The sequence below is a fragment of the Lonchura striata genome, chromosome 24 (genome assembly GCF_046129695.1).
Source record: "Lonchura striata isolate bLonStr1 chromosome 24, bLonStr1.mat, whole genome shotgun sequence".
NCBI classification, from domain to species: Eukaryota; Metazoa; Chordata; class Aves; order Passeriformes; family Estrildidae; genus Lonchura; species Lonchura striata.
Window position 1 is genome coordinate 3,021,781 of NC_134626.1, and position 20,559 is coordinate 3,042,339.

The 20,559-nt window shown below is 43.2% G+C and overlaps 3 protein-coding genes across 3 annotated transcripts in view; 2 read left to right on the forward strand and 1 right to left on the reverse strand.

Annotated features, from left to right (window-relative positions):
- The first annotated feature begins 4,465 nt into the window (after window positions 1–4,465).
- Window positions 4,466–12,201, forward strand: RER1 (retention in endoplasmic reticulum sorting receptor 1). The gene is made up of 7 exons (XM_021529873.3): window positions 4,466–4,510; window positions 7,761–7,846; window positions 8,392–8,496; window positions 9,389–9,488; window positions 10,020–10,098; window positions 10,205–10,340; window positions 11,125–12,201. The coding sequence occupies exons 2-7, from the start codon at window positions 7,766–7,768 to the stop codon at window positions 11,212–11,214; spliced, it is 591 nt and encodes a 196-aa protein (XP_021385548.1). The 5' UTR covers window positions 4,466–4,510; window positions 7,761–7,765; the 3' UTR covers window positions 11,215–12,201.
- Window positions 12,202–12,580: 379 nt separating this feature from the next.
- Window positions 12,581–15,581, reverse strand: PEX10 (peroxisomal biogenesis factor 10). Its single transcript, XM_021529871.3, has 6 exons — window positions 15,473–15,581; window positions 15,213–15,293; window positions 14,362–14,759; window positions 13,513–13,688; window positions 13,082–13,217; window positions 12,581–12,793 (listed from the first exon to the last, which is right to left on the reverse strand). Exons 1-6 carry the CDS (start codon window positions 15,579–15,581, stop codon window positions 12,722–12,724), a joined length of 972 nt encoding a protein of 323 aa, XP_021385546.2. The 3' UTR covers window positions 12,581–12,721.
- A 3,044-nt stretch (window positions 15,582–18,625) lies between these two features.
- Window positions 18,626–20,559, forward strand: part of PLCH2 (phospholipase C eta 2) — a 75,852-nt gene continuing 73,918 nt past the window's right edge. The window contains exon 1 of the mRNA XM_077788133.1: window positions 18,626–18,768. The gene's annotated coding sequence lies outside the window, so the exon portion shown is untranslated. The remainder of the gene's footprint in view (window positions 18,769–20,559) is intronic.

Consider the following 20,559-nt stretch of genomic DNA (forward strand, 5'->3'; position numbering starts at 1 on the left):
AATGGGATGCAGCCAAGTTCTGCCTCCTGCAGGGAGGGAAGAGGCCAGGGGATATAAAATATGCCACCTTTCCCAGAGCTCCCTTATCACTACCTGTGAAGCATTGTGCCTGCTTTCAATCACTTCTGCTGATTGCCTACTATTAATGTCACTCATTCTCTTAAGCAATTAAGCCACCTCTTTCTTAGATGTGCCTTTGTCTCTCCCTGGCACATTTCCTTGTCTAATCCTCTTTTCCAGATGGCATAAGGACGCGAGATAAGTGTTGCTAAAAGTTGCTTAGCAATGCAACACATGCAAGGTTTGGAAATGCTGACGTCCACACAAGCACTATCTCTACATCACACATTTCTGCAGAGAAACAAAGGCGTGAACACCCGCAGTGACACAGGGGCCTCCAGAAAAAGAGCCACCAGTGCCCAGAGGGAGCAGGGAGAGGGAAAAAGGGAAAGCTCCGAGCTCCCAGTGATGGCATGAGTTAAACTGCAGGGATTTTGTTTGTGTTTGCTTTGTATTTTAAGCCAGAATTGGAAATTTTGCTTTAAACACATAAAACCCTTGTGTTTTAGCAAGGCCCTGTGTTTTCTGTGATTCGGAGATACAGGATGCCACAGACACAAAGTCACTGCAAGGGGCTGCTAGAGGCCACGCCAGGAATGGATGCTCCATCCCTGGAAGTGTCCAAGGCAAGGCTGGACAGGGCTTGGAGCACCCTGGGACAGTGGGAGGTGTCCCTGCCTGTGCCTTTGAGTGGCTCCCAACCCAAACCAGTCTCTGTTCTGTGACTGGTTCATGACAAACAGGAACTGATAAAAACAAAGCTGTTTATCATCCCTACAACTCTTGCTATCAACCCTACAAATCCTTCTTTCCTAAGAGTCCCTGATAGGGAATTTATTCCTGCATCATGCAATTGTGGATTGTTTCTAAACTCTGTTTCTAAACCATTCTTTATATGGAATTTATTTAAACTACAATTAAATGTTACGGGTAATAAATAAGAACATTTATTACATGAACAGTAGTAATTTCACAGGGTCATATTATCATATTAATTTATTTCTGCAGCAGCCTACGAAAACAGGTTGGCATGACTCATTTTGTGTTTGAAAAACCTGAGATGTTACGAATTTATTCATCATGGGGAACAACTTTGAAACAGCTAGTTCTGAGAAAACAACTGAACAGTAGTAAATTAACTACAGAAATTCACAAGTAGCTTTACTCAGGGTAGTCTCTTACTAACCAGAATTTAGGGGTCCCCTCCAAAAGCCATTAAAATAGGGCTCAACACTTACTAGTGGGGATATTAAGTCATGGTTTTTAAATCAGAAATAGTTTTATTTATATTTTTACATCATATATCCTTATGTTGTAATCATCACCAAGATTTGGGAAGATTTATTGTGTCCACAAATGTCCTGTTACCCACTCACACACAGCCTAACACTGAATAACCGAAATGGCAAATTAAATAATTTGCACTGAACTGAAGCCACGGTGAGTGTTCTGAGCAGGTCCCTGGGATGGATTCCTGCAGGTGAGGAAGCCCAGAAGGCCGGGCACCTGTTTGTGTGGTTAACAGGTGTGCCAGACAGCAGGGCTTCCTCGGGAACGAGGACAAAGCACACGCAGCCAAAGCACACAAGGAAACAGCCACGGGGACAGAGCGCAACGAGGCAGCAGCCAGAGAGGAGGGATCACAGGGAGCAAAAAATGGCAAAAAAAATGAGTGTTTTCCTTCATTAACCTCTGCAAACTTCATTCATGTGTCATTGTTTCGTTTTCAAACCTGTATATGTAAAAATGCGTGAAAACAGAGGTACAGAATTAGAGCACAACTCTGGTCATAATACATATTTTTCTTAAATTTAAAATATAAATGAAGCAGGTAACTAGCAAAAACACATTACTCATTCAGTTACCTCATTCAGGTTACCTTATCTTATAGAGGAAACGTCTTCGAAGAGTAACACACTAAGGTGATTTATTAAGACCTGGGTGAACGGACAACCACGGGGAAACATCCCATTGGTGGCCACCACGGGTCACTGGGGACTTTATTTAATTATTTTAATTATTTTTAAAACCAGCTTTCAGAGACTCTGCTCCATGTTTATTATTACTCAGTTATAATTTCTGTCTTGCACCTCTTCACAACATTTTTACCAAATGCAAAAACAGTTTTACTGTTAAAAAGGGGATAAATCAAAGTTGTTTGCTATTATTAATCTCCAGTGATAGTTGCAATTATTTGTTTAGGGGACATTTAATCGACCTGAATCTCTGAAGATTCCCAGACTGCCGTGTGCTGTTAACTGACAGCATCCACTCACTAAAAAGATTATCACTTGCCAAAGATTGATCTAAAAATCTGGTCCTGACGCTGCTGCAGCTGAAACTGAGCTTAAACATTCATGCCAAGATTCAATCCATCCTATACCCTACAGAAGTAATGCTGGGATACCCTAGAGTTTGAAATCTAATATATAATATAGTATAAATACTATCTATTATATAAAAATATAGAATACATTTATAATATATTTATATTATAAAATATAAAATATAAGCCCATGTTTTCTTGCTCTAGCAGATTACTTCAGGATGTCCATAGTACTATTTCAGCAGAAGGAAAAAAAAACCCCAGATTTTTTCAAAATCCCCACAGTTTCACCCAGTTTTCAGGCATAGAATTATCTGTGAGATGTCTGAGTGCACTGATTGATCAGCAATAGCTTTTGGTCTTCACTGAGATAATCTGAGCAAGGAAACAAACTTCAAAATCTCACCTGCAGAACTTTATGTGCACAAACCATCCAGAATTCCCAGATCCTAAACTTAAAGATTTGTCCTTTTATGGGCACTGAAACCTGTTTTCACCAGGTTTGTGCCCCCTTGGCTGCCCGCCCATAATTCCTCATCTGATGATCTTTAAGGTGCCTTCCAAACCAGATTGTTCCAGGATTCTGATTTTTCCCGTATTTCCAGTTTATTTTCCAGAAGGCTGCTTAGCACTTCCATAAATCTATGATAATCTATGCCAAGTAAATAAATATTTAATTCTAAACAGCTTAAAACCCCCAACCTTTAACCTCTTATTTTGCTTGAAAAAAGGGCATTTATGTTTTTATTGTTTCATGTTAGAATTTGAAAGCTGTATGTGCTGAGGGATCACTTGTATTAAGGGGGTGTCTTTAAAGTTATATATAATATATACAATTATATAGATTGTATATACAAATGTATACAATAACACAGTTATATATGTATATTTATGTGAAAAAATATATAAAATAGTTATTATACATTTTATATGTTTATATAAATATATAAATATATTGTATCATTTGTAAATTAATAGATTTAGCTTTTAACCTATTTATTATATGTATGAAATAATAATGTACTTGCATACTATAAATACTAAATCCATAGATTTTTCAGAAGTGTCAGGACTATTTTTTTTTTTTTGGTTGGAATTTTGTCACTTATGGGCATGTATTGAATGTAAACTTTAGTACTAGATGCTGCAGCCACGGAGCCTGAAGGGTTTAGTGATGCGGCCCCAAAAGAGATGGAGGAGAGACGCCCAGTGGTGCCCAAAGGCGGTACAGAACTGCTGGGAGCAGCCTGGTGGCAGCGAATCCAGGGAAAAGGAATTATCGTGCCTGGGGCTCGTTTATCCGTGTTTCTGTTCCACGGGAACTAACGCACCTCAGCGCCTGTGGGGATGTTTGTGTCACCTCTTTTTCCACGTAACGAGCATTTCTTGTCTTCTCCTACTGATTTGGATTGCCAAACGTTCATGTGCTCGCTGAATAACACACACTGAACTCGTTACAACTTTAAATCCTTCAACAGCAGTGCCCTCATTTTGTGAGGGGGCTCCGCTCGGCTCGACTCGGCAACTCTCGGCTTAGTTCGGCTCGGGCTCGGCTGAGTTCGGCTCGGGCTCGGTTCGGCTCGGGCTCCGCTCGGGCCATGTCGGAACACCTCGGTCCAGGCTCGGCTGAGTTCGGCTATGCTCGGCTCGGCCCCGCCTCCCCGCCGTCCCGCCATTGGCTGCGCGTCCCCGCCCGCCCCAGCAGCCGCTCCCATTGGCTGCGCTATCGCAGGGGGCGGGGCTTGACGCCCCCCTCAGGGTAGCAAGGCGGTCCGGTTCAGCGGCGCGCGCCCCGTCCCTCAGTCCGCGCCGGTACCGCCCGATCCCGCCTCGCCTCACAGTCCACATACACACACAAACACACACACAAATACACACTCACACCCCTCCCACCTCTCCGCCGGTACCGCCCCGCCCTCTCCCGTGTCCCCTCACGGAACGCGCACACCCTCCCGCCGCCCCGCCCGCCGCCGCGGCCCCTCCCTCTCCCCCGGGGCCAGTGGCGGGGCAGCACCGGGGCTGTGCCCCGCCCCCGAGCCCCGGAAGCGGAAGGGAGTCCCGGTGCTGCCGCCATATTGGTGTGTGGAGGGGCGGGAGCGGACGGCAGGACCGGCCCGGTGGCCTGTGAGTACCGGGACCGAGCGGGGCCGCAGCGGGGCGGGAGCGGCGGCGGGCACTGCGCTGCGGGCCGCCGGCCGCGGCGCTGACACCCGCGGGCGGGCGGCCGGAGCGAGCGGCCCCTCCGGGAGCGCGGGGGCTGCCGCGGGCTCGGCGCTCCGGCCGCGGCCTCCCGGGGCTCGTCTCGCCCCGTACCGGCCCCGCTCCGCCCATTGTACCGAGCGTCCTGCCGCGCCGGGCTGAGCGGTGCCCGGGCGAGGGGAAGTCCCCGCTTGCGGGCACCAGCGAGAAGCGCAGGTGCTGCTCAGCTGCTGTGGCAATGGATAAAATTAAACACTGCCTTTTTTTAGTGTGAAAAAACAATCTGAGCGACCAATGGGATGTTTCCCCGTGGTTGTCCGTTCACCCAGTTCTTAATAAATCACCTTAGTGTGTTACTCTTCGAAGACGTTTCCTCTATAAGATAAGGTAACCTGAATGAGGTAACTGAATGAGTAATGTGTTTTTGCTAGTTACCTGCTTCATTTATATTTTAAATTTAAGAAAAATCTGTATTATGAGCAGAGTTGTGCTCTAATTCTGTACCTCTGTGTGATGATGTGAGGCTTAAAGTAAATATTCTTATTGCCGGAGGTTCTGCTTTTCAGAACTCGGCGATCATTGGTGTTTGTAATGAAATTACCATAACAATTGCAGTGAAAAGCACAATTGTTCAGGCCGTACCTTCGCTTACGTGGTGTTTTCAGCAGGGAAAACTGCTGTAATACGGTTTCATTTTAGGAGCAGCAGTTCTGCTGGTACAAACGATTCCCTCGTGTATTGTGTTAATCTGTGTGCGTGTGTCTGGTTGTGTTCACATCTGTGTGTGTGTGAGCCTGGTTGTGTTCACATCTCTGTGTGTGTGAGCCTGGTTGTGTTCCCCTGTGTGTGATTTTGAGCCTGGTTGTGTTCCCCTGTGTGTGATTTTGAGCCTGGTTGTGTTCACCTCTGTGAGTCTGGCTGTGCTGGGATGGCTGCAGGGTTGTCACAGCTCCTTGTGCTGGGCACTGATTCTGATGTCACATCTCAAGACAGGAGGAGAGAGGCTTTTCACAAGGGCCTGGAGTGGTAGGACGGGGAGGTGTGGCTTAAAACTTCCAGAGGGCAGGGTTAGATGGGATATTGGGCAGGAATTCTTCCCTGGGAGGCTGGTGGGGCCCTGGCACAGGGTGTCCAGAGAAGCTGTGGCTGTTCCTGGATCTCTAAAATGTCCAAGGCCAGCTTGGATGGGCATTGGAACACCCTGGGGTAGTGGAAGGTGTCCCTGCCTGTGGCAGGGGATGGAATGGCATCCATCCAGAACCAAAATCATTCTGTGGTTCCATGATTATGAAAGAGAAATTGCAACTGTCTAGGTTTAATCATTCCCTTAAACCAACACAGCCCAGTGTTCTTAACTGTGAACTGCCCTCCAAGCAGTGCCAAGGACTCCTGCCTTTGATAATTGTTCATTACAGGTATTCCTACAGCAGAGTTTTAATGTGATAAGAAATATTACCTTAAATTCTAGTCTGAGTCTTGTGGTTAAACTGGGCCCCAGAGAGGTTTCTCCTCAGTAGAACTGTTGTATTTCTTGGTCTGCTTTGGAAGGACTGTGTGCATGATAAAAGATCATACATAATCACATATAATGCAGTATTTTACACCAAGCATGATCCCTGCTCCAGCAAAAAGCCTTCAGTAGCCTCACACACATGATTTTCTACTTGCTCTGCAGAGGGTAACATTTACAAGATTGTTGTGTAAGGTCTGCTTGTAGCCGTATTTGCTGTGAATGTACCTGTAGAATTAATTTGGACACTATGTGAGTTTTCATTGGTCTCTGATAGATTGTTCTGTGTTTCTAATTAGTTGAATAACTTTTTGTTACAGCTTTATACTTCAGGACATTAAAAACTACCCCAAAATAAAGCAGCAAATGATGCTTAGCTGAGAATGCTGAACAATTTCTGCCCTGCAGAGATTGGGGAGAAGAATATTATTTCTTTTTGCCTATAATGGAAAAGTGTGTGTATTCTATGCCTTTCTGCTTGATTCTTTTCTTTTAGCTATAACTTGAATCAAAGTGGACCCAGCTTTTGAAGCCTCCTAATGAGTCCCTTTAGCTTTTGAAGTATAACAGGGCTCCTTTTTTTCTACTTTCTAATTATTCCATAGGATGTAGTTTTCAGATGTTTGCAGAAAAAATACACAGCTTTAAGGTTTTGTGCTTCCTCAGATTGTCCTGGATCTTAAATGTTCTGCAGCATCTTTACTGTATTGCAGCATCTAAGACAATTTACTTTTTGTTTTTCTAATTTATGAATGTTTCATACAGATTTGTTATCCTCTGAGGCTCAGTAGGGCTGAGTGTACTCCCAGTATCCCAGAGCTACATAGTCCCACCCACAGATGAGGATTCCAGGAAGTAGTGCCAGGGATTGCTCTTGGTGATGTGGCAAAATGTTTCTGCTTTATTTGGCTTCTATCTCGAAGTGAGCTGTAAAACTCATTGATAAGAAAAATAAAGCTCTTCAATTGGTAGCAGAGGTGTGGACTGAGAAATAATCTCCTTGGGTAATTTTTTAATTTGAGTTTAGGCTCTTGGCCCTTTGACTGTGCAGTTTTGCTCTTGTATAAAACTCTTCTGTCACTGCTCAGCTCTTGGTGTTCAAGAGCCAGAGAAACTCATTGAATGATTCCAGCATGGGCAACATTTTGGGTTTGGTGTTCTGGCAGAGTCTGAAACCACTGGTGTGCAGAGTCCTGAATTTATTTCTTCACTATGTAGTTACTCAGTATTTAAAATCATAATAAGCTTTTTTTTTTTTTTTTTAATCTACTTACCTTGACTTTCTTTGCATTTGAAGGTGGCAGGAGGGAGGTACTGCCATGAGTTCATGTCTCACTGCTTAAGGCTTGTACCTCAGCAAGGTGACAATGTCCAGCTGGGCTGGTGCTGAATTTCCTTATGGACTTCTTTATTTCCTTCCCCAAAACACACTGGATCCTGTCTTGCCTTTATAAATACCCTGTTCTTTGCTTTCTTGGTTAAGGAATTTACATTCATTTTGGCCTAAGTGTCCTCTCTTTAAGAATATTCAGAATAATTTGTTTCAAACAGGACAAACCAGAAGAATATTGTGTGTAGATGCTGGTTCAGAGAATGTGCTTTAAACCTCCCTGAGCTTTCATTTTGGATTCCAATGTTCCCTTGTCCCATGTTTTGTTTCCACAGCCACCATGTCAGAAGGGGACAGCATTGGGGAGTCTGTGCATGGAAAACCTTCTGTGGTCTATAGATTTTTCTCAAGACTTGGACAGGTTAGTTTTGTGAAGGATTTTTCTGACTCCTTTAGAAGTAGATCTTACTGCAGCTTCTTGAACTCACTTCTTGTTGGCTGGGTTGTTGAAATGCTAAAATCTATAAAAAAGATTTCTTTTGAAGCCTTTTAAAATAGATAAATATCTATAATAAATGGCTTATTGGAATATTTAATGGACATATGTGCGACATTGCCCAGTGAAAATATGTTGTTACTGTCAGAAATGAAGAGTGAGTTCAGATTTGGTTTCAAATTCATCTTAAGGGAAGCAACTTGCATAAAATACAGAAAATTTTAATTGCTTTACAAAATCCCCAAGCATTAGGGATTTTTTTCCTTTGTAAAAACACAGAAGCTTTTAAGTACAGTTCTGCTTAATTCATTTGTAATAAAGAATACAAGTGTTCAATGTTATTATCTTTCCCAAAATACTCCTCCAAAATGCTTTCTTTTGCCCATACTATCCTCAAATAAGCTTTACCCATTGTGCATTAAGTATTTGACAGTATTTATTATTTACTGTGCACTTCCTGTTTCCTCCAGATCTACCAGTCCTGGTTAGACAAATCCACCCCTTACACTGCAGTGCGATGGATTGTAACGCTGGGGCTGAGCTTTATTTACATGATTAGAGTTTATTTACTGCAGGTGAGACAACTGGGTTTGATGCTGAAGTAGTTCCAGATATTGTTACTGGTCTAATTTTGATTCTAAGAGTATTTTTGAAGTGTGCTGTTATTTTAGAATGAGGTGTGGTATCATTCAGCACGTAGCAAAAGGCAAATTGTGTAGTCTGAAGAGCAAACACATCCTGTGGGTTTGGAAGTTACTGATGCAGAGAGAAAAATGTGTGAACACTTCAGAATATCTGATGGTAATCTGAAATTACAAAATAAATCTCTGCAAACTGTTTTAATTAAGTTTTTGCTTTTATATTAAAGCTGTATAACAACACGATCGGATCCAGGGGTTCCTTTCTGTCATGAAAACCATGAGGAATGGCTTTGTCAGCATTTCTCTCCCTGCAGGCCAGGGGCAGACTATTCCCCACTAATCAGATATTTTTGATTGTTCCATGCTTGTTTCAGATGTTCCATGCCAGTCTGCAGTTCAGTTAAGAACTTGGGCACTGTTATTCCCAAAAACTGATGATTACAGAATGTGAAACCTTTACAGGTCATAGTAGTAGAACATTTCAGACACTGCGGGCTGCAAAGATGATTTAAAAAGACATGGTTTTATGCACTTTTCTACTTTTGAAGGCCACATCTTGAGTATAGAGAATTTGGATGCTAGACCATGGTTTTATGTTCAGTCTGTCGCTACATGAGAGATTTGCTCTCCTGTCATGCTGTAAAACTTGTTTTGATCCCTGAGAATTGATATATTTACAAGCCCAGAAACCTTTCAGTTAATAATGAGGACATAGAAAAGCTTCTGAAGGGAGCAAAAATCCTGGGTTGTTTAATCTTGTTAAAAAATCAGTAGCAGAGAATGATTTTCAGGAAGATTTTACCCTTGTGTGTTCCTTCTTCTGCAGGGTTGGTATATTGTGACATATGCCTTGGGAATCTACCACCTCAACCTCTTCATAGCTTTCCTGTCGCCAAAGGTAGACCCCTCTCTAATGGAAGATTCAGGTATGAGGAAAAGTTCCTTTTTACCATCATTTGAAACCTGGGCAAACCTCCAGCTCCTTTTCTCTGATACTGTAGTGTAAAGATAATGCAATTTTAGCACTACGTTGTATTTTTTTAGACCAGAAAAAAATCTTTACAACTTAACATCAAGAGTTGCCTGTGAAATTTGTCTTTTTTCATGGGACTGAATATATTCCATACTGTACTAGTTTTCTGTGTTTTAAAAGGAAGTTTATGTGATTTAAGCTCTCCCCATAGTAACTCAAGTGGCCTGGCATTCCTATTCCCTATTTTTGTTAAAGGAATCTATGTTAAGTTTATTTTAAGTAATCTATGTGAACTTAGATTAAATCAGCAACTCTTAACTGGGATCTACGTGTGACAATGGAAAATTTGGTGTGGTTGTGTTTTGTGATTTTTTTTTTTCCTTTAAGATAGAAAGTAAAAAAAAAAAAACCAAATGGAGTCTGAATAGTGTAAAAAACTACTTTGAGGAGGTTTGTGGTTTGGTTTCTGTTCTGTTATTTTTAGATGATGGTCCTTCCTTACCTACAAGGCAAAATGAAGAATTTCGGCCTTTCATTAGAAGGCTCCCAGAATTCAAATTCTGGTGAGTGGATCCATCTGTCTGTGTTCTGTTTTTGAAAACTACAAATATTTTCATAACATTAATGGTAACTTGCCTCCAAGGATTAATTGTTACTATTATTTTTCAGGCATTCTGCCACTAAAGGAATCCTGGTTGCTATGGCTTGTACATTCTTTGAGGCTTTCAACGTTCCAGTGTTTTGGCCAATCCTTGTGATGTACTTCATTATGCTATTTTGTATCACTATGAAGAGGCAAATCAAGGTAACTTGGCAAGAACAGAGAATTTGGGATGTCAGGATTTACAGCATTGCTTCAAACTGGCCCTCCAGTGGAGCCCTTCAGGGGTTAAATGTGCTACACACACTTTTACTGGAGGAAATTGAAAAACTAATAGTTGAGCATTAATTGTTCAGGTGGGGCATGTTTACAACGTTGAGCAGATTTTACAAAACTTTATTATTGGTTTCAAAAGGTTTTGACTTTAGAGTGCAGTGTCAGGGTTTTACACAGGTTCTCATCCACTTCCTGTGGCTATTTTGGATGCAGAGGTGTTGAACCATCTCTGGTGGGTGAAAAGGGAAGTTCTCACAAGGTGTGAGAAAGTAGATGGGGGAAAGGGAAAAAACATAGGCAAGTGATTCAGACCATTTTAACAAATTACTTATGGTTTGTTAGCATTTTAAAAAAACCCATTTTTTTCCTGTCATTCAGAATTTTGAAGGTACTATGATTCAAAGTGATAAATTAAAGTTGTAAGGGTAGTAAATAATGAGTACCTCTGTTCTCTCTCCAGTTTCCTGTGGTTCCCCAATCAGTAATCTTCACTGTAATGTACAATTCATTGGGTAACCCAAAATCTGAGAGTATGAGAGCAGGTTTATATATCTGTTCAGATATAAACTGCTGTAGGAGTAGCTATTTGATTACATTTACTAGGAACTCTCTTTCTGGATGACTCAGTAATTTACAGTGTGTATTATAAACCATTTTTTCCTAAATATTATATAATTTTCTTGCCTCAACAACTGCTGTTTTCTCTTTGCAGCACATGATAAAGTACAGATATATACCCTTCACACATGGCAAGAGGAAATACAAAGGGAAAGAGGATGTGGGGAAGACCTTTGCTAGCTAGGAAGAAGCAATCAACCTGTTGACCAATTCTACTGCTCACTAAAGGAACGATTTTGAGCCATTGTAACAATGCCTTTTTTCTTCATAAAAGTGATTAACAGAGTGGTGACAAAGCAGTTGAATTTTCATTTTTATCTGAAATATCAGATTCTTGAGGAAACTGGCATTCTAACCAAATTGCATTGAGTTTATTCTCTTTTGTAAGAAGTTGGAGAAACTTTGGATAATCCCATGGATTTGGGATAATGTATTTCTTTCAAGATCCATTGCACTGGAGAGGTTAATGGCCTAGAGTTGGATATTTTTACATAGTTCTCCTGCTCAACATCACCCTGAAGTGCTGTGCACATCTGTGGAGGAAAGTGTAAGCTGGCACACGTGATGCTGTTTTCTGCTTCATGGCCGTGTGCTGTTTTCATAGAAAAATTCAGTAGACCTAAATTAGATGCAGAACTTAAGCCAGTTTCCTAAATGCATGGTATTACTGAGTTATAACCAAACAAGTAAAGATAGGAATAAGAAATTACTAAATTATGGGGTTTGCAGAAGGGCAAAAATACTCATTTAGCTTCTAAAGCAACTCGTTTGTGTTGGGTTTTAATGCCAGTTTCACTGTTCCATCTCCCAGCAGATGCTAAAATTGGGCTCTTTCTGATGACTCAGAACTTTGTTCAAACTTTATCACAATTTCCTTTGAGGACCTGGAATTATAAAAATATATATTTTAATTGTTATTAGTTGGAGTTTCTTTCATATGTAATGGTTTCTTCAATAATTGAAGTTGACTTCATGCAGCCCCACAGAACATACCCAAACTGGCCAGAACAGACAGTCATGGGGGTTTTAACACAGATTTTCTTTTTTTATGGGGTGGGGGGGGAAAGAGAGAGAAATGACCTGCATGTAAACTTTTTCATGTGATACAACTGCAGTTTTATTAAGTGACTTTTTAATTCCAAGATTTATTAAAAGACAGTGTTCCCCTTTACTTGTTCTCTATCTTTATATACATCTCTTGATCTAACACTATTTATGACTCATTTTCAATAATGGTTGCCCTCAGTTTACCTTCATGCAATGCCTTTTTCAACTCTTCAGGGAGCATTCGATTGCAGAAGGTAGGAAAAGATTAGCTCTTGGAAGATTCTGAATGGAATTCAGCAGATTCAACAGACAACTAATTGGAAAATGTATGTAATTCTGGGGAAGTGACAGGTAGTTCTAGCTCACATTGATCTATGGCTTTTTGTTGGTTTGCACGTGCTTTCCATTGTCCAGAATTAAGAAATATCTTAAACCTGAGTTAAGCATGTTTTAGAACCCTATTTTTAGTATGGTCAAGAGCTACATCAGAAGAGACAGAAGGGTAGAAGCAGAAATAGTTTTATTCTGTCACACAGGAATGTAGTGCTACCTTGCACAGGCAGTTTCCAGTTTAATAAAGTTGGTCCTTTTCTTGGACCAGCCCAAGCTGTAGGACAAGTATGAGGAGACAGAAGAGGTTCCCGTTACATTTGGTAGTGCCGTAGGTAGATCAGTTTCTGAGGATGAAACTTCTCTCTGCACAGTGGACATTCAGCCTACAGGAAGAAAAGGGAGTAGATGGACATACTGAATAGTTCTATTTAAAAAAAATCTGAATAGAACTGCCTAGCTACTTTTAGAAAATAATTTTTCAGTCCCAACTGTCATGCAAGCTCCCCTGAGCTGACCCAGTGTGACGTGCTCACCTTACTGACCTCACCTATGTAATTGTCATTGTATTTCAAGAGCCCCATAGGTGCTGGTCAGCTCTGGGTGCCCAGTGAGAGCCAGGCGTTGGCAGGCAGGCTGGGGCAGCTGGCAGTGCGGATGTGCTGTGTACTCACCCTGGTGTTGCACCAGGCAGTGATGCACTCCCAGCAGAAGAGGTGCCCGCAGGGGGTGGCTGTGCTGTGCCGCCGCTCCTCCAGGCACAGCGTGCAGCGCGACTGGCGCCCGGCCGCCGCCTCCTTGCTCCTGCTTCTAATTAACACAGGCACGGTGGGGTTAATTGCACTTACCCTGCTTGGCAGAAATCCTGTGTAACATCCTGCAGTAAACCCCCTGCTCGAGTATCAACCCTTTTCATGAAGGTCTCAAAACCACCAAAGCATAAAGTCCATGACACACACAAGGCAGCGAGGAATTAGTTTTGCTAATTAATGAAATGTTTACATCAGACTGTAACCTAAACTGGGGTGTCACTCCCGTGTTGTCCCTGTTTGTGACAGCTGTGACATTCCCACCTCTTTCCTAGGAATTAAGAACCACCTCTTACTTCTGGTGAGCGAGGTTGCGGTGCAGCCTCCACTCCTGCCTTGCTCTCTGCTTCTGTTTGAAGCTGTACATCTGAACTCCAATGGTCAGCAGAAGGTGGAAGAGTGAAATTATTCCAAGAAACTTGTAACTTGATCGGATACTCTGATCTTCTCCTTGCAGTCCTCCAAAATGCAGCTACAGAATACAGAGAGATGTTTTGTTACTGTGGTTTTAGGAAACTGTTCTCCCTCTCCCCATCTGCAATAAACTTGATTTTGGAGTCTCATTTTGTCCAAAATATTGACATATTACAACTTCTCAGCCAGCTGTCTCTCAGGAGGTGTAATGACCTTCAGTCAGGCTGGTAGCTGCTGTCTGCCCATAAAAATTGCACTTTTGATTGGTTTGGTTTTCTTATGTATCCCTGAGGAAACAAACACCTTTCCTGCACTGATGCTGGGAATTGTTGAGAACTCTGTCTATACACATTTCTGGCCCAGTGTGGCTGATGTTTTATTGTAAAGATACAAAATTATCTTCATATAGGAAAGTGTTATCTAAATGGGTACTGAGTGTTGTTCAAAACAATATTTCCCATGGATTTTTCAAGTCACCTCTTACTTCAGTATGCTTGTGGCAGACTAACTGAAGTTACACAGAACTTGTGACACCACATTGATGTTTATTACCTGTTACCTCTTGACTGCAGGGACTCATCACATCCAAATAAAGCAAAACCTTCCCTCTCACACCTCTTCTCTGCCTGTATAATCAGCCACAGCCAAATTCCTTATCCCTTTTACACACATGGCGCTCCAGAAAAAGCCAAAATTCTGCAGTGGACACATCTTGAACCAAAACCACTTACATAGGAGATCCCTGTGATCCTTTTGGAGAGGTGGTAGAATGTGCCCTGGATGTAGAACACTGCCAGGTGGAGCCGGTGCAGCAGAGGAATGGATTGTTTAAGGACATACACGACTTGGGAAGCTGTTTTCTTCTGCTGCTCCGTCAGCTCCCCAACCTGCTTCCGAATCCAGCTGCGAATGGAGCTCCTGCTGGGAAAGCCAAGTGCTGGGGGGGTCCTGGATTCCTCAGCCTCCATCTGCAGCTCATGTTCCAGGTGCAGCAGTGCCTTTTCCAGGCAGTAGGGCACCACGGTGTGCAGGGAAATGAAGAGGGCCCGACGAAGGAAAGAAGGCACCTTTTTCTTACTTGGGTCAACCTGAATGATGTTCACATACTCTTCTCCCAGAGTCTGATAACCTAAACAATGTATGCAACAGGAAACAGGGTGAGAGGGCAACTGCAGGATCATTCTGGATGTGGTGACCAGGCTGTTCAGGCTTTGCAATTTGGAAGTAGCTATTTTTTTTGTTGTTGAATTAAAATACGCGTCATGGTGACATCCAGTATCTGCAGTTTTAGGCTTAAAGTAGGGATAGTTTTCATGCTGCCATCTATTCCTGCTTTTAAAAAATTGTTTTTAGAACATCCATCTGTGTTGATAAAAGTGCATTTGGACCCAGCCCCGACAATTTAGTAGTTTCATATTTACCAGAAGGCATTTATCCAGGGCAAACCAACCTCCAGGCTGAAAAGAACTGCTGTTGGGCAGTCTCAGGTGGTGATCACCAGCACAGCACCCGCGGCCCTGGCCCCTCAGCTTTCAGATGTTGGCAGAAATGACAAAAAGCGCTAAATGACAGGGAAGGTTACCTGACAGCGTGGTGAGCACGAAATAGGCCACATCGGAGAGCAGTTCCACCTCCCTCCTCCACGCCAGCCAGGGCCGGGCACCTGCGGGACGGGGGCGCGGCTGTCACTGCGCCAAGTCCGCGCTGAGCCGAGCCCCCCCGGGAATTCCTCCCGGGAATTCCTCCCGGACTCGCCATCAGCCCCCTCCGAGCCCCCTCCAGAGCCGCGATCCCGCAGCACCGGCAGGGCTCGGGGTGGATCCAACCCCCCGCAGGCATTACCCGCCAGCCCCCGCAGCGCCGTGCCGGCCCCGCTGCGCAGCCCGGCCCGGTAGAGCTCGTCCTTCTGCCCGCAGCGCACCAGCCGCGCCGGGCCCGCCGCCGCCGCCATGGCGGGCGGAGGGACACGGCGCCGCGGCCCCGGCACCGCGGCCCTGGCACCGCGGCCCTGGCACCGCGGCCCCGGCGCAGCGCCCGCCGCCCGCGCAGGGATATCCGGCAGCGAGGGCGGGAAACGCCGCCCCCACCCTGAGGGGGCGAAAAGGGCGGGAAAAGGGGCGGGAAAAGGGGCGGCTAGAATGGGAAAAGGACTGGAAAAAATGCCCTGAGGGGCGGGAATGGGAGGGAAGGGAATGTTAGGGGGAGGGAAAGGGGCGGGAAGAGCGCAAGGGGAGGAAAGGGGTGTGAGGGGTGGGAAAAGGGGCGAGGAAAGGGACAGCGAGGGGCGGAAAGGGCGTGGAAAGGGGAGGAAGAGGCTGTGAGGGGCGGGGTAAGGGGAGGGAAAAGGAACGGGAAAGAGACCAACCGAGGTGCTAAGAACGGTAAAAACGAGGTCTAGGATGTTTCACAACACAACTCGCAAGGAGCCCACAGAATCACCGCTCCCTAGGCAGGCGCACTCCGCAATATTGTATAAATTTTCCAGCCCTTCCACAGCTTGGTTGTTTTTTTTTGTTTGTTTGGTTTTTTTTTTTTTTTTTTTTTTTAAATTAAAATAAACATCATAGTGACATTCAGTACCTGCAGTTTTAGGCTTAAAGCAGGGATACTTTTCATGGCGTCATCTATTCCTGCTTTTCAAAAATTGCCTTTAAAAAAATCTGAGGATAATTCAGAAGGAAAGGTGTGTTCAGTGTCCTGCTATTGCTTTTTTAACAGCTGTGGAAGCCTCCGTGCATCCCTTCAAAGATGAGCTGTTTGTATGGGGAAACTGAACAAGCTGCCCTTTGTTTTCTGCCGAGCTCTACACGAGGCAAGCAACAAACACCACATCCACACAGCAAAGCTACAAACACACCAGCATGGCACTGCATCCGTCTCCAAAATCCTGGTACCAGGCGGATAAAGGCTGTAGGCTGCCAGGGTGGGGCAGAGCTGGTGAGTTTTTCAGTGCCAGAGTCCCAGATCAATCCCTCAGTGCCTGCCGGGGGTTCCTTTGTGGCTGGGAACAAGAGGGATTTGAAGTGTTAGCAGAATTCCTGATAAATTCCTCATTTATTTAAGGAGTTGGCTGGACTCCTGCCTGGTGGCTCTTGTCATAAAGCTCACTGGCCTTGTGATGGAGAGAGACAGCCACAGTCCTGCAAGCTGCCATAAGGCTCCTGCAGCTGTGCCTAATGTTTACAAATAATGCTAATATTCCTGTAAAATTTAAAAGGTAAACAATTAAAAAAAATAATAACTAAGGTAGCAGCATTCTGCTAATGTTTACATCCTGTACGTGTGTGTATGCATATATCCATATTTACACTCTGAGGTCTGATACAGTCATTTTTGCCAAAATACATCTTTTCCCCTAGCAGATTTTAATGTCACATTGTTATAAATTCAGTTTTGCAGCACACTAAAGCAAAGGGACAGTTAAACAGTTCCACATTTAATTAATTTATTTGACAAAACTACTATAACTGGAATTAAAGTAGGTGTTTTCCTGAAGAATTTACAAATTAATATGGCAGGGACTCACTAGAAAGTTTTGGGAGAACAGGAGCTTGGTGGGTTTTTTCTTTCTTTCAGTGAAAAGCAAAGAAAGTCTCCCTGTGGCCAAACATAACCACAAATAAACTGGATATTTGTAATCCTTTCAGCAGCCTATTAGTGCACAGATCGTGGCGTCAAAATCCTAGTTAAACTGTGCCAGAAGTTGTACCTGATAAGTAAAGCTCTGATGAATCTTACAGATAAGCAAAACATTCTTAATCCCTCCCTCCCTGCTCCAGGCGCTGCTCAATTTTTATTTGTTAGGGTGTGTTGCATCAATGGAATCGCGTATTGTTCCCTCTGTAGCTGTAAAATTAATGGAATTAGGGGAAAAAAATTAGAACATTTTCCGGCGTTCAACAGCAGGGGACGCACCTGGATAAGGAAATGTCCCATGGGAACTTTGGTCCGGAACGGGACATTTTCACATTTAAATCTTGGAGATCTGCTATTAAATAAAAAACTCGAAGGCTGCCAGCTTAAATTATAGAATTTTTAAAAATATACAAAATTAATTGACCAATCCTTGGATTGTTTTGTTCAGAATTCAAATCCAATCTCTCATGTTTTTATTTTTGTTTAAAGGAGAGCTGTGTCTATCTCACACATCCAACAGCTCAGTTGTTAAGAAAAATACCAGACATATTTGTTGCCCTTTTGCTGAAGTGGGTAAATGTGATTTTCTTATTTTATTGGTCAAGAAACCAAAGAAGAGGTTGAGAGTTTATTTTTTTTTTTTTGGTTGGTTGGTTTTTTTGGGGGGTCCTGTCAGTGTGTTTTGAGCTGAGGAAGTGCAGCATGCCAAGAAACCTTCCCATTTTGTGATATACTTTCACTTATATATTCATACCTAGATATAAACACACACATGCATAAAATGTTAGTTGCTACACTATGATCTGCCAGGAAAATCTGATTCTTCTCCTTTGTATTCTGATCGATACTAGTGACTTCAGAAAACTGCCATTATCTCTTAAAAAGTCATTGCTGTGGTTTTGATTAAGTTTTTGGGAGCCAAGTTTGTTGATTTCCGTGCCATGCTTCTCTGCTTTTCCTTCTAACAGACCTGACAGGGGAACAACGAGCTGCTTCGCTGATGTTACCACAAGGAAGTCCAAAATGTAAAAAAACCTCGGTGCTCAGCAATGATTAACTTTTCCTCCCACAGGCTACTTGTCTGTGCATCATAAAATCCGATTTTGCCTCTGCAGACCTGTTAGGAGACAAGAGGTTCGGAGCGCAGCTTTCAAACAGGGCAGCGGGCAGATGTTTCAGTTTCCAACCTGAAGAACAGGTTCTGCGGATGCAAAAGGAACGAAACGTCTGCTCCGCATTGTTGCCACCCTCCGATTCCTTTTGCCTCCTCCCACTTTGAACTTGTTACCCTGGAGCTGAACTGTTTGAACAGGGGCTGTAAAGCTGCTTTGTGATCAGAGAGCTCCGAGCCCTCACCATGTGAAAGCGGGGCGGGATTTCGCTCCAGACGCCGCAGGTCCCTCCCTCGCTGCTCCCGGGTTTGGCCCGGGTATGAAGGTTGGACGCTCCGCGCACAGAAGCCGGGACAGCCCGTCCGCACTGCCCGGCCGGGAGGGACAAAGGTGTGTGCGGCGTTTGCTTTCTGCTTTCTCTTGCAGCGATCATTGTGCTGTGCTTTTAACGCTTTTGCTCACTCTTGCGTGTTAGAAACAAAGTTTATGATATGCTACCCCAGGAGCGTGGACAGCCTTATAGCTGTAACAGAATTTGCTACTACTTTTGCTCTTGTCTTTTTGAAGGAAGTAGGAAAATGGAAAGAGCATAATGTCTAACACTTGTTTTATTTTATCATGCTTTCTCTTGTTCATGAAAATGTTCAGGAATCTTGGAATTCTGTTAGTCCTAATTTTTTAGATTCTCTGAGCTTGTAGGCATGAAGCAAACCACATTTGTGATTCAAGTTTAGACTTTTCTAACTGGACAACTGCTTTTTTAAAATGAAAGACTACTACATTCATTCTGAACTGCTAACCTGAGCCTTCAGCTTTCCCATGTGTACGGAGCCAAAATGAAAACTGACTTGGATAAGAGAGGTTGGATGTAAAATAAACTTCAGGTATTTAAATAAAATACCAGTTTAGCAATAGATCATGGCTTATTCTGTGACTGAACAGCCAAGTCTTAACTTGGGAAGAAAGACATGAACAACACTTTGAAAAGGTATGCATATTTTTATTTTTGAAAATTGTTGAATTCTTAAAAAAAATTGTTATTCTTTTGGACTATAGAGAAATAATTTTCAGTTCTTTCTTGACATAAAAATGTGGGTAATGATTGCAGAGATGTGGCAAATAATAAGGATGGCTGGATTGCTTGGGCTCCGTATGCTTCCAATGCCTCAGGCTTCAGGGTTCAGATGTAGGTCTTAAATATACCCTGAATCCTCAGGTGATAATTTCTAGAATCATGTTCTGTTTCATGGTAGAGGTAGGTTGCCTGTTATAAAATAAAACAGAAATAGAGTAAGAGTCACTGCTGACTGTGATAGGTTTGAGGTAGGAAATTGATGCCATGTTCAGAATGGTGCTCAAAGTTAACTCATTGTTCCCAAGAATGTGGTGAAAGTTTTGTCTACTATGAGAGCTTTTTTTGTCCTTTCTGAGGGTACAAAAACTGTGCTGGGGAGATTTCCTTTTTGCCCAGCGAGATTAGTGTGAGAAAATGTTCAGTGCAAGCGAGGGGAGGTCAGTGAGTGCCGAGGACACCAAGTTATCTGAATGTGGGCAAGGCTGAGTGGTGTCAGAGTCGCTGTGTCCTGGTGGCCTCAGGAGCGGCTGTGGGGACAGGGAGAAATGTTAACCTGGCTCTGAGCTCTTCAGCAGGAGCACTGCCTGTCACAGCCTCTCTGCTTCGGGCACTGAGGGCTTATTACAGGGAGCAGAGGCCATGACCAGATACAGAAATATTTGTCATGGCAGAGCTGTTAACTGTGGGCTTTTTTATTTGATAAGCAATATTTTACCAGAACTGCTTCTGTCCTACCTAGTTCTATAAGATAAATCTGTATAACTGAATCTTGAAACACTCAGGGCTCACTGAATCTTATATTTAATGACTCTGTTGGCACGATGAGCTCCTATAATGCAGTGTATTTTGACTGTCCTCAGCCAAGGAACAAGTTTATTCTGGCTTTGCAAAAAAAGGATGATAAAATTCCAGTTTATAGCCAAGCTCCTTCTACATTGTCTGAAAAGGCTTTTGTTTTCATTCATCATTCCTGTAATTTTTCTGAATTAAGAACTACTCCATACTTAATTCAAAGTGGCTGAGAGTATCTTAGTGAATGGTCCTGCAGGAATAACAGAGCAATAAAATATATGGTGTGCAAGGCTTTTCTAAAATCCTGTACTCAT

Coding starts and splice junctions, on each gene's coding strand:
- RER1 (XM_021529873.3), top strand. CDS start 7,766: ATGTCAGAAGGGGACAGCATTGGGGAGTCTGTGCATGGAAAACCTTCT. Junction 7,847..8,391: donor TTTTCTCAAGACTTGGACAG/GTTAGTTTTGTG, acceptor TGTTTCCTCCAG/ATCTACCAGTCCTGGTTAGA. Junction 9,489..10,019: donor CTCTCTAATGGAAGATTCAG/GTATGAGGAAAA, acceptor TGTTATTTTTAG/ATGATGGTCCTTCCTTACCT.
- PEX10 (XM_021529871.3), bottom strand. CDS start 15,581: ATGGCGGCGGCGGCGGGCCCGGCGCGGCTGGTGCGCTGCGGGCAGAAG. Junction 14,760..15,212: donor CGTGCTCACCACGCTGTCAG/GTAACCTTCCCT, acceptor TACATTGTTTAG/GTTATCAGACTCTGGGAGAA. Junction 13,689..14,361: donor GGATCACAGGGATCTCCTAT/GTAAGTGGTTTT, acceptor TGTATTCTGTAG/CTGCATTTTGGAGGACTGCA.